General features: G+C 51.6%; 1 protein-coding gene across 1 annotated transcript in view; it reads right to left on the reverse strand.

The window, feature by feature from the left end:
- Window positions 1–17,159, reverse strand: part of TNR (tenascin R) — a gene marked incomplete at its 3' end in the record, with an annotated part of 73,894 nt that overhangs the window by 24,725 nt on the left and 32,010 nt on the right. Inside the window, exons 7-11 of the mRNA XM_079760536.1 lie at window positions 13,198–13,467; window positions 8,104–8,289; window positions 2,360–2,449; window positions 1,141–1,404; window positions 279–548 (exon numbers count right to left, since the gene is read on the reverse strand). Coding sequence (XP_079616662.1) covers window positions 279–548; window positions 1,141–1,404; window positions 2,360–2,449; window positions 8,104–8,289; window positions 13,198–13,467 — 1,080 coding nt within the window. The remainder of the gene's footprint in view (window positions 1–278; window positions 549–1,140; window positions 1,405–2,359; window positions 2,450–8,103; window positions 8,290–13,197; window positions 13,468–17,159) is intronic.

Below are 17,159 nucleotides of genomic sequence, written 5' to 3' on the forward strand. Positions count from 1 at the left end.
TCTAGGGCTTTCTCCTAGGCTGCTAGCGGGAGGACCTCTGGACCAACACATTTAAGCCCTGGCCTCCGCAAGGCATTGGGCCCATCCTACATTGTAAATGGGAGTTTCCCCTTTTTGCATTTTATGCAACAACGAAGAAGTGGCTTTTCCACAACAGCTCACAGACCCTCTTTAGCCGAATGAGGCAGTCTCCTACTCCTTGGGTGTTTGACTTGGTAAATTTTGTTAACTTGTCGAAAGCTACTGTCACCACCTTCTGTCAAGTCCTGCAGCCTCACCTGTGGTGATGGAGCCCACGATGGGCTCAGAGGTCACCGTGCCGTGGACGGCCACCAGGTTCACGATGTACTCGGTGGCCGGCTGCAGGCCCATCAGGACAGCGTGCCTCTTGGTGGCATCCAGGGAGACCTCCGTCATCTCTTCCTCTTCATCCCGGGGGCTGTAGTTCAGGATGAGTCTGTCTGCTGGAGGGGATGGGTCACTCCAGGTGATGTTCACGCTGGAGGAGGTCACGTGAGAGAAGTGCAAATGCGAGATGGGGCGGAAGCCTGCAAAGCAGAGAGATGGGCGGTTCTGAAACACAGGTGAGGTGGGGGGCCACGTGGCTAGAGGAGCTATCTGACCGAAGGGATCTGCTTTCCTTGCTAATAAGGACCACGCCTTTTCCCGCTGCGCCAGAGGTTCCACCTCCACATGCTCCAGTCCTGTCCACGCTCCTTTCTCCAAGCCTATACTGAAAAATGATGGGTAGGACAGCATTATATCTGTGAGTTATTCATAATAAGATCCAGGATTTAAAACCTCGATCCTGGAAGGGATTTAACATGATCCCATGGGTCTTCTGATCACCCACTGATTTACTGCAGGTGAGGAAAGAGACAGAATCAGCCACTCTATCTGGGCTATGAAATCAGACACAAATTTTTTGACATGCAGGTGGCTTTGCTCACCTCTCTCCTTTACTTCAAACCATTCCCTCTTGATGATTTATTAGTGTCTCCTCTACCTGTTCTTTCTCTACCCACATTCTGCCTTCCTCTATATGAAATTGGGCTCTGGAAGAGTGGGTTGCCTGGGTGACCTGCTCACACTAAGACCCGTGGATCCCTGAGTGCAGCTGGGCTGCTGCTGCCCTGGTACCTGTGAAGGCATCCACGGTGGACTCCAAGCTCTGCTGCCGACCCCTCTCAGCGGTGATGGAAATGATGTACTCTGCTCCAGGCTCTAGATCGGTCAGTGTGTACCAGGTCCTGTCCTTGGGCACAGTGACTTCTGAGGCGATCCCGGAGGATGGGGTAAAGGTAATTCGGTAGTGGTCAATGGGGCCACTGGCCTTGGTCCAGATGAGGGAGATGGAAGTCTCAGAGGAGGCTGTCACCATGAGGTCTCGCGGACTGTCAAGTTCTGAGGATAAATATTAGGAGCCGATTTCACACAGGAGGGCCAGTATTTGTTGGAATCATCCCCGACCCCACTGTGGACTTCTACACTATCAGCAGGCCTGCTGGCCATGAGGATACCTTGTCCTTGCTGACACTTAGCTCACATTTTGTTAGACACCTTCCCTTTGAAAGATGGCTGGGGGCTTGACAAACAGATTGAAGAAGGGCATTGTCAGCTGGCTCCTGATTTTCAAGCTCCGCAAATTCATTGTCTCTCAGTCTTTCTTAGTAAGCTGATCAGGGCAAAACAAGAGCCACAGGTAGGGCTGTACCATTCCTGGCAACAGTGGCCATCTCTGTTCCTGAGGCCATTCTGACTGATGTGGCCATGGGTGTACAGGCAATTAGATCTGAGGCCTCCTGGTGACCCACGTGGTTCTCTAGAGAGGTTGTCTATGCTCAGCCCACGGTTTGTACCTAAGGTACTAGAGAGACTCTGAAATTTACCTGGGACTTGGAAGTAAAAGTACTGGATCGAGAGTAGTAAGGATCTCGTGTGGACTCTTACATTGCCCTTAGATTTCATGGGTTATTTCAAAGTCTAGACCTTCACCCCTCAGGTCTTTCTGAGGGCTCCTATAGTACATTAAGGGATACCACATTCTGCCTGCTGTGAGGTGGTCCAGCAGAAATATGACCTGCTGTGGTGCCCACTTATTTGGAATTTTCCACCTCTGTTCTGGACCGTTCCTTAGACTACGGAGGGCCATGCACAGACCTGTACTCCATCCTGGATGTCAGGGGGAGGCAGAGGGAATCAAAGAGTTTCAGGAGGTGGTTGTTTTTAGGCTGACAGTTGTTGCCCAGGGACCTGCTCATGGGGGAGCATTGCCTCTCACCAATCTTTGCAAGGACAAACCTCGTGGCCCCTCAGGATTACAGGGGCCTGGTCTTATTCTGTACCAATTCCTACTCACCCGTCCTGGCGTTCATGGTGGCTGGTATGCTTTGCAGTGTGTCCATGACAGCAGATATTCCAAATCCGTACTCAGTGCCGGGTATCAGATCTATTGGTAGATATAGAAACAAACGTTATTCTGTGTGTGTGTCAAGGGTGGGGAGGAAGGATGAAAAAGAGGGAAGCCAATCATCTTAGACTCCTGTTCAGATCTTGTGCTTAGTCCTTCCTGAACCCGCCCTAATTTTACCTATCAGGAAATCCCAATTGCACCACTTGGGAGAGCCAGGCCAAGTCGACAGGATGGACTAACTGGTCAGTGCAGAGCTTCCTTCTTGCTGTTGGTCTCCTTGGAAGGCAGGCTCCCCTCGTCAGTGAGTGTGGGAGTGTGCTCTCCTGTGGAAGGTCTCCCCGTGGTACTTAGAGTCTCAGGTTGACGACAACTGGTGAAGGGCTTTCTTGCTTAAACTGTGGAATGGGAGAGTGTGTACTCTAGAGGGACTGTGTGGACATAGTCTTTTAAAGTTTTTCTTGGCTGTTGTACATGAGGTTTGTATAGTGACTGAGGCCACGGGACCTTCTGGTCTGTTCTAGAGAGTGACAATGGGGGGTCTTTCTCTCTGAGCACAGGGCTGTCAGGCCTCTAATGCAGGGGCACACAGCAGCCCTGCTGCTGTGGATTCCCTCCCAAGGTTGATAATTCAGGCCCCAGAATATGGATCCAATTCTAGGATGATCCCTGGGGACCTGAGAAGATAGAAAAAATTACAAAAACTGCCCAACTAAAGGGTGTAAACCTCTCTGGAGAAATCCTTTGGGGGTTCAATACAAAGGATCACGGGGGAGCCTCCCAGGACACCTGGACTCATCTGGGGTCTCTATTCTCTCCCACATTGATTTCCAGATTAACAGGTTTGACTGGTATATTAATTTCCTACGGCTACTCTAACAGCCCAATGGCCAGAACAATACAAGTCGTTGTTTTACAGCTCACAGGTCTGCAGTCTAAAATGCTTCCATTGGTCTGCATTTCTTCTGCCTGAGGCTCTAGGGGAGAGTCCATGGCTTTGCCTTTTCCAGCTGCCAGAGGCTGCCTGCAAATGCTTCACATCCACAAATGCTCTCCTGTCATGTAAGGTGACAGTCACAGGTGCCAGGAATTAGAATGCAGACATCTTTGGGGGCCATCAAACTCACCCTCATTGATTAGGCCTGGGATTGTAGAAAAAATGCAGCAAGATCACATCATCACCCGTGGGCCCCCCTGGCCAGTTTCAGTCCTTGTGGGCCCCAGAGCCCTGGCTGATGACCGTGCTCTTCTGCATTTATGGAACATTCGTTCTCTTCAGAACACTTGCATGTGTGTGATCCTCACTACCACCTTGCAACAATGGTGGGATGAAGAGCCTTTCCCATCTGCATTCATTTCCAGGGGCTTCCATGACAAATGGACATACACTGGGTGGCTTAAAACAACATAAAGGTACTCTCTCAGTGTTCTGGAGGCTAGAGGGCCAAAATCAAGGTGTTTGCAGGGCCACGTTCCTTCCAAAGGCTCTGCGTGGAGACTCCTCCCCAGCTTCTTCCTAGCTCTGGTGATGGCCAGCGGTCCTTGGCTCCCTCAGCCAAGGCGTGTCAGGAATGATTTTGAGGCGATGTTTCCTTAACAAATGGCCTGGTTTATGGAAGGGGAGTGCTGTGGGGCAGAGGGTCTGCACCCACCCCCATGTGGCTTCAGTGCAGGCTGAGCAGTAAACTCCCCCATGCTCAATGGGGCAGAGCCCACCCGGCCTTGCTGACCAGGCTCACCGGCAGGAATGCCTGGGCTCATCTATTCCCTTCCTCAGCCAGCCCCACCCATTTCCTAATCCTTAGTTCTTTCTCAGAAGTGTCAACACTAGTAGTGGTGAACTCGGAAGTCAGACAGAGTTTGAGGTCGCCAACGTTCCTTCAATATTTGGGTCTGCCACTCTCCACCTGGGCATTTTGGTTCCTTAATTTTATGTCTTTGAGCGCCAGTTTCTGTAGAAGCGGATGAATAACAGTATCTATCTCAGAGGGTCACTGTGGGGATGAAGTGAGCTGATGTGGATGCAGTGCAGTGCGTGGCTCATCGTGACAGTAGCCAACATTCTTGCTACCTTGCTTGGAGAGCTATTCCCGGATTCTGGGTCCTTCCTTCTTTCAGTGTGTTCCCCAGGCAGGTACAGGCTGGTCCTCAGCACACCTGTTGGCTTGCTGATGAAACCAGAGATTCGGGGAGCCCAGGCGGCAGTGAGGCCCTGGCTAGATTGATGGGGTGATTGCAATGCCCCAGACCTCTTCGAAGCACACATTTATCTCTGTCACGCGTCCCAGGCACAACCTTGGTTGGAGAAATTAGATTACCTTTGGGACATAAACTACTTTTCCCAGGCAACTGATTGAGACCTTCAATTGCCTATAATGAAGTAGAAATTCTCCGACGCAGATGAAGGGTGACAGGTCGAGGAGGTAAGACAGAAATTACATGCTGCCAAGCGGATCTAACATGCAATGTTTTCATCCGAGTTTCTTATTTATGAAGCTTAAATGAAATGTTCAATAATTTACAATGGCATCGTCTTCTTCCAGAAAACTGTGGAGCAGAATTTCAAGTGCTCTCTTTCCTGGCCTCCCGTCTGGGGAGCGGGGAAGCGGGGCTGGCTTGGTAGGTTCCACCTGCTGCTTTCCTTTCATTTTCGGCAGCTTTCTTCCTGTGTGGAAGTGAGCGCTGCTCTTTGCCAGCAGGTAAAGTGCAGTTCTGCCCGAGAAGGAAATGTCTATCTGCGGCGCATCCAGTGCATTTACACATCTGCACTCCGGGGGCTCCGAGGGGTTTCTCACGTCTTTGAGAGCTCATGGCTCTCTTTCAATGCTCCCTTTCTCTCTCCATCCGACTCCTGAAAGTGGCAGCGTAGCAATGGCTCTGTTCCCTTTCTTACCAATAGCTCAGAAAATTCGCCCTGTAAGAAACCGCCAGCCTCCATCTCTTTCAGAGCCTCCTTTGTTCAGCTTGGAGGGTGAAGCTGTTCTCGGCTCTCCTCTGAACCTGTTCTACTCTGAACTCCGGCGGCACTTGCCAGATGTTATTGAGAGGCTCCTGTGTGCCAGGCACACGGCTATGAATGGGGCACCAGGGTGAACTGAATGGACACCACCCTTGCCCTTCATGAGGTTTTAAAAATCTGGTGAAGAAGGAAACCAATGACTTCTTGAGCACATATACTATGCCAAGCACTGGGCTGCAAGCATTAGGTGATCTAGAAAAATAAGGAAGGAGAAAGGAGGGACGGAAGGAGGGATAAACACTGAAGGGGAATGTTTCAGTGTCTAATGGTCAAGAACACTATTATGAACTAGTTTGTTAGAGAGTCGCACATGGCATCTCCTTGAATTCCCCGCAGCTCTGCTGGGAGGGCATTGCTGATGAGCAAAGCACTCAAAGGGAGTGGGATCTCCTGCCTGGAGCCCTGATTATTTTTTGATGAGGGGACAGGGGAGAATTGAAGTTCCTAGGGAGGGATTGTTGCAGGTGACTTGGAGTGCCCTTCCCACCCTGGCCAGGGTCTTGTTTTTATTAATGCAAATGACTGTGTTTAGAACCAGAAAAAAAGGGGGCGGGCTTCTCCCTCATTTTGCCTCCCCTCCGCCAAGGTCCTTCCTTCTGCTCCCCCAGAAGGCAGCTGGAGAGCCAACAGTCCTTGTAATGTGCATCTTAGCAAGTACAGACATAAGTTTCCTTATGTGCCTATAAACTCTTCTTAAGTCACACAAAGCCATTTGCCTTTATAAATCTCCCCAGCTGCGAACTCCCTGGGATAATTATGAGTAATATATATTTGTAGGTTAATTTCATCAGCCCAGCTCTAATAAAAACATCGACTATGCAAGCCCTCTCCTTGTTAATAATTTTTCATTTCCTTATAAATCTGCAGCACTGGTGTGCTGACTGTCCCTCCCATCCTACTTTAGTAGGAGCAGCACGGAGCGGGAGGCTTTTGATGAGGACTTGGAACTGCCTTGGAGTCACAGCTGTGCCCCTTGCTGGCTTTGTGAACTTGGGCAAGTTTCCAAGTGCCCCGAGTCTCAGTTTCCACATCCATGAAATGGGGATGCTAACATCCCTCAGGAGGTGTTCTGAAGATGAAATGAGCTGTACCTACGTGAAGGTGACTGGAATAACACTGATGGTCAATGAAGGCAGAGTCTTTTTCCCCCTGGTAGAGGGAAATGATGACTGGGATGTGACTGGGCTCTCCTCTGTATCTCTCATGATTCTGTGGTGTATCCGCCATCCTAACAACTAGCCATCATCCTTGGAAGTTGCTAATTGCCAAGTCAGCCTGAGGCGTAGGCAGGGATGGGCTGTGCTTAGACCCGGCTCCCTGCTGCATCATTTCAGCTTTTTGGTTTAGCTTAGTTTTTGTGAATGTCTCCAGCTCTCGGTAAAAGCCCTTCCGCCAGCTGGTCTGTTCCCGCTACATCTAATTCACCCCCATTAACCTGCTTGGTCAGCATATCCTTGCGTCTCCTGGCTGTGTTTTCAGAAGCGCGCCTGCCTGGAAAGAGCATTTATTATATTTGCTTTAACCAGCCTCGTTGGGCAAGGCGGCTGGGATTTCAGCTCGGGAGGAAACAGCTTTGCTTCCACTGCCCTTGTTTACTGTGCGCACTTTGCTGCGCCTCCCGTCTGCTGAGATGGCCAGTGCTCCGGTAGGAAGCCAAGGCACACTGAGCAGGGGCTGTGTGCGGGCGCGTTGGCAGCCCTCGTCCGAGGCTGCTGTGCATGTCGCATGTAAAACGCGCCCCGCGCTCCTGTCATCTACCTGTCAGTGGAGTCCACCAGGCGGCTCTTCTGGGTGGGTGTGTCGGAAGCCCGGGAGGAGCGCTGGCTGGGCCCCGTCTCCATGGGGACAGGGAATGCTCCCAGCCAGGCATCATGGTGACCTTGGGCGTCATCCTAGTCCACACTACCATCATCCCTGCCATTGACTCCAGCACGGCCTCGTGACCAATGTCTGCCTCCGCCCTTGCCCCCCTCGCCCCTTCTCCACGCTGCAGCTGCATAGATCTAGGCCTTCCATCACCTTACTTAAAATCCCTCTGTGACTCCCACACTATACAGGGTGTAGAAGGCCCACCAGGCTCTCACCTTATCACTGGCCTCTTGTCTATTTCTCAGCCACAGTGAACATTTACAGTTCCACCCATCCATCCATCTACCGCTTATTTAGAACTCAGTAAGTGCTGGACATTGGGAGCCAATGACGAGCAGAAGCAAACACGGTCCACCTTCCTCAGAGCGTTAGGTGGAGGGTGGACACTGACAACTGCATCACCCAGCACGGTGCACAGGACAAACAGGGTGCTGGGAGGGGAGTGGTGACCAGGGAGATGAGGCTGCAGACAGGGGACCTGACCTGCCTGGGACCAGGCGGGTTCCCGGGGAGGGAAAAGGTGCTCGAGGGACTGAAAGAAGCACACCTGGGGGCAAGGGGAGACCGGAGAAGATGGCAGGAAAACCAGGCAGGACGTGTGGGCTTGACTAAGGTTTGGTGTTTATCCAAGAGCAATGGACATCCCTGAAACGTTAAGACAGGATGTGACAGGCGATGGTGTGCAATGACGAGCAGGAGTCATATGCGATATGCTAGGGATGTGAGAGACTAAGTCAGTGGCATTTGGCTGTGGTGTAGGTGGGCGGGAAGGGAGCTGTGCGAGTGTGGACACGAGCTCACTCACCGGTGAGGGTGGCTCTGCTGGTAGGCCCAACACTCTTGGGGACCAGCAGCTCATGGTACTGCTCGCCAGCCAGGGTGCTGTACACAACCTTGTACTCCCGAACCTCCGCCTCACTGTTGTCCCACTCGAGGTCCAGGCTGGTGGCTGTGCGGGAGCCAACCCGCAGGTTCTTGGGGGCGTCAATCTCTGAAAAAGAGTCAGACATGACCCAGATCACACAGGATAATGTGCATTTGTCATGCATCTTGAACATGAACAAGCTTTGCAGTGACAGCCCACACCTCCTGACCCTGCCTCTTGTGTGAGTGACCCCAGGCTGCCCTGCGGCCACCACACATTCCGGGGAGTTTGGAGAGTTTACTTAGGAGTTAGATATCAGCACACTTTATTCTTCCCCCATTTCCACTCGGAATTTCCAGCGGCATTCTAGACATTTAAACTGAACCAGTTTGCATCATAAGCTTGAAACGAAGCAAGGAAAACTCTGACAGGACAAAACCAGAGACACCTGTCACAAGTGCTGGTAGGAGAAACTGCGTGCAGGTGAGGGAGATGGACGAGACTAGAGCAGTGGTCGGCAAACTGCGGCTCGTGAGCTGTGGTTTGCCACTCTGTTGACTAATGAGTTTGCCGACCACTGTCATATACTACCCTTTACTTCTTTGCACACAATATGCCACAATTGCCTAATCCTCACAGCTTCCAACTACACAGTAACATTTAGTCTAGCAGTGGTCGGCAAACTCATTAGTCAACAGAGCGGCAAACCGCGGCTCACGAGCCACAGTTTGCCGACCACTGGACTAAAGCAATATCACTTCTGACTACCAACAGGAAGGCGGCTTATTGACTGCAAGATTCTGAAGCTGCCCTCCCTGGTTTACCTGCACAGATGCTGCTGGAAGGTTTGCAGGTTAGAAAATGCTATATACAGGGGTGGGCAAAAGTAGCTTAACAGTTGTTTATATGGAAAAATTTGCAAGATTTAATAATAATACAAGAATAAACTCTGTTCCGCGTGATGTGGTGGACAGAACGTGGGCTTTGGAGTCAGGCCTCAGTTTGAGCTCCAACTCTGCCAATTATTGTCACCTCACTGGGCCTTGATGGCCACATCTGTAAAATGGGCTAATAGTACTGGCATTTTAGGTTGTTGTACAGATTAGACAATGCAGATGATGTGCATGGCCTGGTGGAAAACCCGGTGCCCAAGCCCTTGGGCGGACTTCCCGTTGCCTCCAAAGTGCTTTCTGAGTTCCAACAACAGGGAACCCCCTATGCTTGCTCTCTGGGGTCCAATAATTCCAGCGCAGTAAAGAGACCATTGCCATTATGATCTCTCCCACAGTCCTGGGGGCTGGTTCTCTCTCCCAGGACTGGTCATATCAGGCTTATTGTGGCAAAAAGAACACTGTCACGCTGCAGGGTAACAGGCGCTGGCAGGATAAACGGCCACTGAAAACGTTCTGAACGGGTCTTGTCGTCGAGACATGGACTGGACTATGCAATGGGCCAGCCGCTAGTTCTGAGGAAGCCTGGAGTAGACTGCTTCAACTGGGAAACGCCAGGCCAGCGTCCCCCAGCTGCTCCTGGGGAAGACGGGTGTATGACTCTGTCTGCGAGCAGCTTCAGGGTGACGAGTGTTCCGTTTTGTGAGGGGAACTCGGTGAGACTTTGGGCAGATTTATGTCTTTGCAGCTACTTTTTCTGAGAAACGTTTCCTTGCTCAGTGTGGCTTTAGCATCGGAAACTGCGCCTTCTCGATGTGCCGTGTTACTCCTGCAGCACTGGGGTGGAGAGAGGAGCTTGGACTGAGAGGCATGTGGGAGGACCTCCCTGCACCCCACAACACTCAGTCCCATGCCCGAGGGGAGGCTCGGATGAGGGACTGGACCGGGCTGAATGGAACTGCAGTGAAAATAGCTTAGGCTCAGGCTGAGTCCTGTACCTGCTCTTCAAAAATCCCAGACCTTGGAAACTTTTTGTTTGCTTTGCCTTAAGGCCTGTGCCTGTGATTAGGGACCAGACATTTCCAATGTCCACGATGTCAGAAGAGGTCAAGCCTGGTGGGGTGAAATGGTCTTGAAGCCTGACCTCTGGGTGCTGGGCTGGTCCTAGCCACTTGTCAGCAAGCCAGGGGCAAGGCAAAGACAGATGTCCAGTGGGGAACGTGGGTCTTGGGGCTCTGGTAGCAGCCACATCTAGTCTCTAAAACGTAAAGTAGACCCAGTGATTGCCGGCTGAAATCTTGCCTCTTGCTCCCAATTAGGAACTCTGAGGGTGGCCGGCAGGCCCTGCGTGATCAGCCCCCTGCCTCAAAGTCATCACGTTGTGACACTTCCCCTCGTTCACTGTGCTCCAGCTGCGCTGCCTCTGTTTCTGCCCCTGAGACACCTCACGCCTCAGGGCCTTTGCACAGGCTGCTACTTTTGCCTGGAATGCTCTTCCTGGAGCCTCACTTGGCTTAGGTAACGTAGGTCTTGATTAAATCTTTACCTCCTCAGACAGATGTTTCTGAACTTCTCTCCACCGTCCATTTCACTGCTCAGCCTAATACTCATGGCTGAGACGGCCCGTGTGTGTCTTCTCTTCTTTCTTGTCCAGTGTCCCCACTGGAATGTAACTCGAGAACCCGGACCCTGTCTGGCTTGCCTATGCTGTAGCCTCGGTGCGTGGGACAGTGCCTGGCACCCAGTAGGTGTTCAGTGCATGCATATGAGGTGCCTGGATGAATATTGGCAGTTCTCTGGCTTGTCTGTTCCCTTAAAGCTGCTAGAAAAGCCTTGTTAAATATTCCCCCTGCGGGCTCTGAAGGATGCCTGGGAGGAGGCGGTTCAGGGACACGAACAGCTTTGCCTAAAGGCACCTGGTCCTGAGAGTGGGGGGAGGGTGGCAGGTGCTCGTATTGCTGAGCAGGCTGTGGCTCCCAGGTGGGGGCTTGGCTTTTGCGTTAGTTTCCTGGGGCTGAAACACAGAAGTGTCTTGTCCCATGGACTAGAGGTCTGAGAGGGGCGTTGGCAGGGTTGTTTCCTTCTGAGGGCTGCGACGGAGAATCTGTCCCGTGCCTCTCTCTGCTGGTTTGCCTGCAACCTTTGGCTTGTTCTCTGCCTTCATCTTCACATGGCGTTCTCCGTGTATGCATGTCCATCTGGGTCCAAATTCCCCCCTTTCCCAAGGACACAGTCATATTGGCATAAGGCCCATCCTAATGACCTCCTCTTATTCGATCAACCAAATTAGGTCACATACACAGGTACTGAGTGTCAGGACTTCCACATCTTTGTAGGGGACACAATTCAACTCACAACAGCGTTCAACAGGGGTTTGTGCATTCAGTAAAGCGGCAGCCGCAGGTTGGCCAAACGCCGTGGTGGCTGCGTTCAGTGCCTTGCGGGATGTGCTCAGAGGGAGGGGTCCCAGGCAGAAAGGGTCCCAGGAACTTCTTGAAACTAGAACCAGAGCCACGGTGGGGCAGGGAGGTGCAGAGATGGGCCTCTAGTGTCCCCGGGCTGGTGCTCTCTCGCCGATGGCCTCGGCGAGGTTCCATCTGAGCGCTTTGCTTTTTCTGAGCAGCTCTAATATCCCACTCACCGCGCAGGAAGCAAATCGCTGTTTTAATTGTCTGTGCAATTAGTGCTCGCCTGGTGTCGAAGCCATCACCTGGAAAAGCACTTTGGCTAATGTGAATTTAAGCGGAGTTCTGAAATGACGGAGGGCCCTACCGCGAGGGGCCGGGCACTCTCATCATTCCGCTGGCACCTGCCAACCCCCGGCTCTGAGGGCTTATGGGCAAAGCTGCTCACTCTCCCTACCCCCATGCTCCCCACGCCCCTGCACCCCGGAGCAGAGAGGGGCAGGCTGGAGGTGCGGGCTGAGGCCGCACTGCGAAGGCAGCCTCCTAACATCTGCCAATCTGCCAGGCAACCCGCAACAGAGAATCGTGCGACAATGAACCGAAACTCAGGGCCGCTTCCCGGAAGCAGAATGTAATCGTCTTGATTGGAATTTTTCTGGGCCACCAGCCAATCCTGCCTCCATCTTGTCAACCTAAACATCAAGCATTTGCTTTTCATCTGCTGCTCAAGGGCTCTCATCCCCTTTTCTGCCTCTTTGAACTCCTTATCCGAGCAAAGCACAAATAAACCATGTTTCAAACAAAACCTGTTTTAAGTTGTGAAAGGAATGCAGTACTGAGGCCCAGGGGAGCCCAGCACCTGAGCAGGCAGTGTTGTGTGTGTGGGGTGGGCAGGAAGGGCTGACCTTGAATTCACCCGAAGGGCCCCTGTGGAGGTTGCTCTGCACGCGAGGCCCTGAGTGATTTTGGGTTGCCGCGGTGTGTTCAGTAACAAGTCTGATCGGCACCTGGGTGGGGTGGAGTCCAGCCATGGGCTCCGAGAGAGTCGGGGAGCAGGTCCCCTAGAGGCCTGGCCTTTCCCGGCTGTTGGTGAAGCTCTTTAAGAGTCCCGACAGTTTTGGGGGTTGAGGGGATGGGGTCATCACAAGATGGGGACACTGACCCGCTTCACTCTGCCTGCTGTCCGTGGGAGGGAGCCAGCCTGCCCTAGCCCTCGAGGTCACACTGACGAACGAATGGCAGACACAGGATCTCAGGCAAGGGCCCTTCCAGTGGGACAGTGCGGCTTCTCCCAAGTCCAGGGGGTGCCATCATGCCGTGCAGTCATGATGGACTTACAGAAGTATTACAACAATCTCTACAAGCAGCAATAAAGGGGCGCCTTCCCCAAGCTCTCCCCGAACTGCCATTTGGGCTCGTAATAGGGACGTGTAACCATCTTCAAAACAAAGTTTACAAACAAGATAGCTGAGGCCATGGGATGAGACTTAGAGCAGGTCCCAGGTCTGGCTGGTAACGGGCGGGATGAGAACACACGCTCCCACCATGGGTGCACGGCGTGGCCCTCCACTGTGACACAGTGTCACCAGGGGCCCCGAAACGCCACACTTCCTTCTTGCAATGACCATGGTGACCTGGGTGCCCCAGCACACATCCTCTCACCCCCGAATACCGCTCTTGCCATGACAGTACCACCGCTGGCTCATCCCGTCCCCACCTCCGCCCCGCCGCAGCCTTACCTGTCGTGAACTGGGTGGTGGAGGCTTTGCTCTCGTTGGTCCCGCGGACGGCACTGACGCTCACCTGGTAGCGGGAGCCGGGACGCAGGGCCTGCACTGAGTACTGGCTCAGGGGAGGCTGCAGCCGGAAGGTGGTCTTCCCGCCTTCCCCGCCCACCAGGCCATACTTCAGGAGGATGAAATCGACTTTGGCTCGAGGGGGGGTCCACTCCACGAAGGCCACGGTGTCGGAGACATCTCGCACCAGGATCTGCGTGGGCCCGTCAATGACTGCAGGAGAAGGATCAAACAAGGACGTTTGAGAAACGAGCTCTCTCCCTTCTCCTTACATCAGCCTGGTCAGTCAGGGAAGGGATGGGTGTTATGATCCCATTTCACAGATGGGGAGAAGGAGGCACATAAGGAGACATCTCTTTTCGGAGGATGCAGTTTGGAAACAGGGTAACTGGCACTGGAATTCAGTTCTCCTGAATCTCCTGTCACCAGGCTGTTTTTTCTGTCTGGCTGGCTTGAGAGGGCCAGGGCTGCTTCTGTCTGAACAGAGAACTGAGCTTCTGGCGTGAGCCCCAGCGCCCAGCTCTGAGGAAAGATCTATGAAATTATCAGCCTCGTCTAAACACCTGAGATTTCCAACACAGTTGCCAAACGGGGCATCACGAGTATCCAAAAGACGTCCCTGCTCAGCCATGCGAACAACGCAGTCAACACAGCTGCTGAGACGCTACCGACAGCCAACAGGCATTTGCATTGTTGACATGGACGTGCCTTCTGGGGAAACGTGCTCTTCTGACAAAAGAGGACCTGGGTTTTGGACCAGTCTCTTGTGGGCTATTTCCCCACCTGCTCTTGCACATTCCTGAGCCAGAAGGGCACTGCAGTCACATGTAGCCCCTCATGAGCCCTGGACTCTGGCACTGAGCAGCTGAGGGGGTGGTGTTACCCTCGAAAACCTGGCTGCTTTCCTAGGGGGTCCACCATTCATCCTGTTCACATTGAATTAGACGATGGGTGTGGGAGAAGGTGAGAGAATACAGGAGGAAAATTGAGAGAGAAAGGACTGGTGAGGAGAATGGAAAATGGTCTTCACTCCCCATGGTATGTCTGCAAGGCCACCAGGCCTGCTTTGAATTACTCAGTGCCTGGAGCTGATTGCTGTTAATACTGTTCAAGGGTTTGGAATTAGGACCAGAGACTCTGCTTAGCTGAGTGTGACCATGAGAGCGATTGGCATCTAAAGTGGAGGCCAGCCTTGCGGACTGAGCCCTCGCCCTGTGGTGGCCGACACTCACCCTGGGCAGAGAGGATGGAGCTTAGTTGCAGGACACCGGACACCCCGCTGGTGTTGCAGAGAATCCCCATGGGAACTGGGGACAGAGTTTTAGGAGCAGAAGTATAGAGAGAAGCAGAGAGGAGCGACTAGATAGAGACAGTAACTCCATTCCCAATTTTCCATTTTCCTGTTCAAGTCTTTCATGAGGCCCCCCATGCATTTCTGGCCCTGGGGGTTCCATGAGACACTGTCCTTCTGGTAAGTTCTCTTTCCTGCCTCAGCTAGTTAAGAAAGTTTTCCTCCTCGTTACCAGAGCCCTGAGACTGGTTTGTCACCTGCCACGCTGGACCACCTCCTGCTGCCTCCAGGATGGAGCGTCTCCCTTGGCATGGTCTCAGTCCGACCTGAGCCTCCCAGTCTTGCCAAGCTGGGCCTTTCCCTGGTCGCCCCACCCGTATCTGGGTCTAGCCCGGTCCTGTCCTCTATTACGCAGCTTAGGATTTGGGGTCTAGCAACAAACAGCCCAAATAAAAATCGGCAGACCATTTTGGTGCCACCTTGTTTGGAGTTAAAATGCAGTTTTTCATATCTGGGATAACAATGTGATTGAACAGAACACATCCAGATGTTTTAGGCTTGCTGTATTTAGGGGTTTTAGATAAGCTGGGCCATTTAAAAATGGTCTCCTAGCTGCTGTATAGGCATAATGCCTGAAACATAGTAGTCACTGAGGAGATGGGCATTGGATGAATGGGAGGAATAGATGGGTGATCCCCTGTATGTAGGAGAAGGAAGGGGAAGTGTTTCAATGAACTGGAACTTCTTGGGGAAGAAAGATGTCACAGAAACACAAATAACCATGTAAGGCTTTTGTCCTTCAACTCTTTCCATCCCCCAAACCCTAGGCTTAACGCATTGTCCCCGTGAGAGTGTGACTGTGTAGCTGAGTGCTCCAGCTGCAGGAGGTCTTGTAATTTGCATTCCCAAAATGACCTGCCTGCGAGAAGCCAGCCTGAGAGCCTGATGAGGCCTTGGAGCCTCGCAGGAGGGGGTTAGTGTAGGTCAGACCTTAGCAGAAGGAAATAATTAAACAATCATTTTCTAAAAATAGCAGACAGGGTTGGGAGCAACCATCCTTTCTGCAGCCGCTCTGCTCTAGGATTCTTCCCTTCCTTGGCCACTTCCTTGAACTATCCCATCCCAGCCAGGAGGGGTCAGCTTGCTTTCAACTTGGGCCCTCAATTCTAAACAAACACAGGTCTTACTCAGAAAGTAAACTGGAATAATTATTCTTCTTTCCAGTTCTTCATGACTCTGAACACAAAGCCAAAATATTAACTAGGATGTTTTCCTTTTGGAAAAAAAAAATTCTCCCTAGCTTTACCACACATTTTCAGGTCTGGAGCTCTGCATTTTCCTCTTAAGAAACTTTCAAACCAAAAAATCCTGCAAATGTAAAAATGTGGCTTGAGGAGAAGACCAAGGTGGGGTTGGACTACCTTCTGTAAGTGCTGTCAATACAGGGTTTCCCCAAAAATGTATACACACTGTAACAGCTGATAGCTCAACGTTGAAAATAAAATGTATTTTAATAAATGCTGCCTTTATAATTATTCAAAGTGTGGGTATACATTTTTGGGGGACACCCTATACTTCGGAAGAAAAACATTCTGCAACTGTATATCCTGGGCCCTCTGATGAAACATCGCCTCCTCATAGTCGTTTGCTTCCTACTAACGCTTTCTTACTATCCAATCACAGGAAGGAACATTCCACACCAGAAAGGAGAATCTACACACACGATGAAAAGGTCAACTTCAGGCTCCAGATAACCTTGGGGAACAAAGATGTGGAGCCCGCCCGGCATCTGGAGAGATTCCTGCAGAGCACTTGCAGGCTTCATGGCTGTGCAGTTTCTTCTAAAACATATTTGGACTAGAACTCTGGTTTAAAAGCCTCTTTTTGGGAGGGGGAATGCTCTTCTTAAAGCAAAAACTCTTAAATGACTGTAAATATGTACAAGAGATGACAGTGAAGCTGCCGTGGTCAGCGGGTATGGGGCGCCTGGAGAGAGAGTGGTCAGAGGCCTGGATGTCCCCTGGTCCTGGCCTCGGGATGCTGCCATGGAACCCCAGTGCTCTGATGGAACATAACCTATTCCACAACATTTTTCACCAGTGTTTTCTCTATCGCGCATAAGCCTCAGCACCTGATACTGCTCAGTGTGGATCCAATGAGCAAAGCATGAATCACTAACGCAACGTGTCTCATTACATAGCCTTGTGGCTCCCTGTTCTGGCCAACTCGGCCTTTGCCCTGGACTCCTGACTGGCTTTCTTCAGTGTCAATTTCTGTTTATGAAAAAGAAAGCTGTACCAATATTCGCCTATCTCATTTACTCACAGGGGAAGTTGCTTAACCTTCCAATCTCAATTCTCCCATCCCTAAAATCAGAACAAAAATGATACCAGATGCTATTTATAACTTTTGAAAAGTTCTTGGAGAGGGCACACACATATGCATTATAATTGCTAATTTACAGCCTTTGTTAGCCAAGGAAATGATAAGGCAAAACACGATGCAGTGAATGAATCAAACCTAGAAATAATGATCTTGCATGAGATGAATTGTGGGGAGAAAATAATAAACTTAAGTTCACCTTGAACAGTGACCCAACATACACTCCTGGTCT

Source organism: Cnephaeus nilssonii (assembly GCF_951640355.1).
Source record: "Cnephaeus nilssonii genome assembly, chromosome: 21".
Classification (NCBI taxonomy): domain Eukaryota; kingdom Metazoa; phylum Chordata; class Mammalia; order Chiroptera; family Vespertilionidae; genus Cnephaeus; species Cnephaeus nilssonii.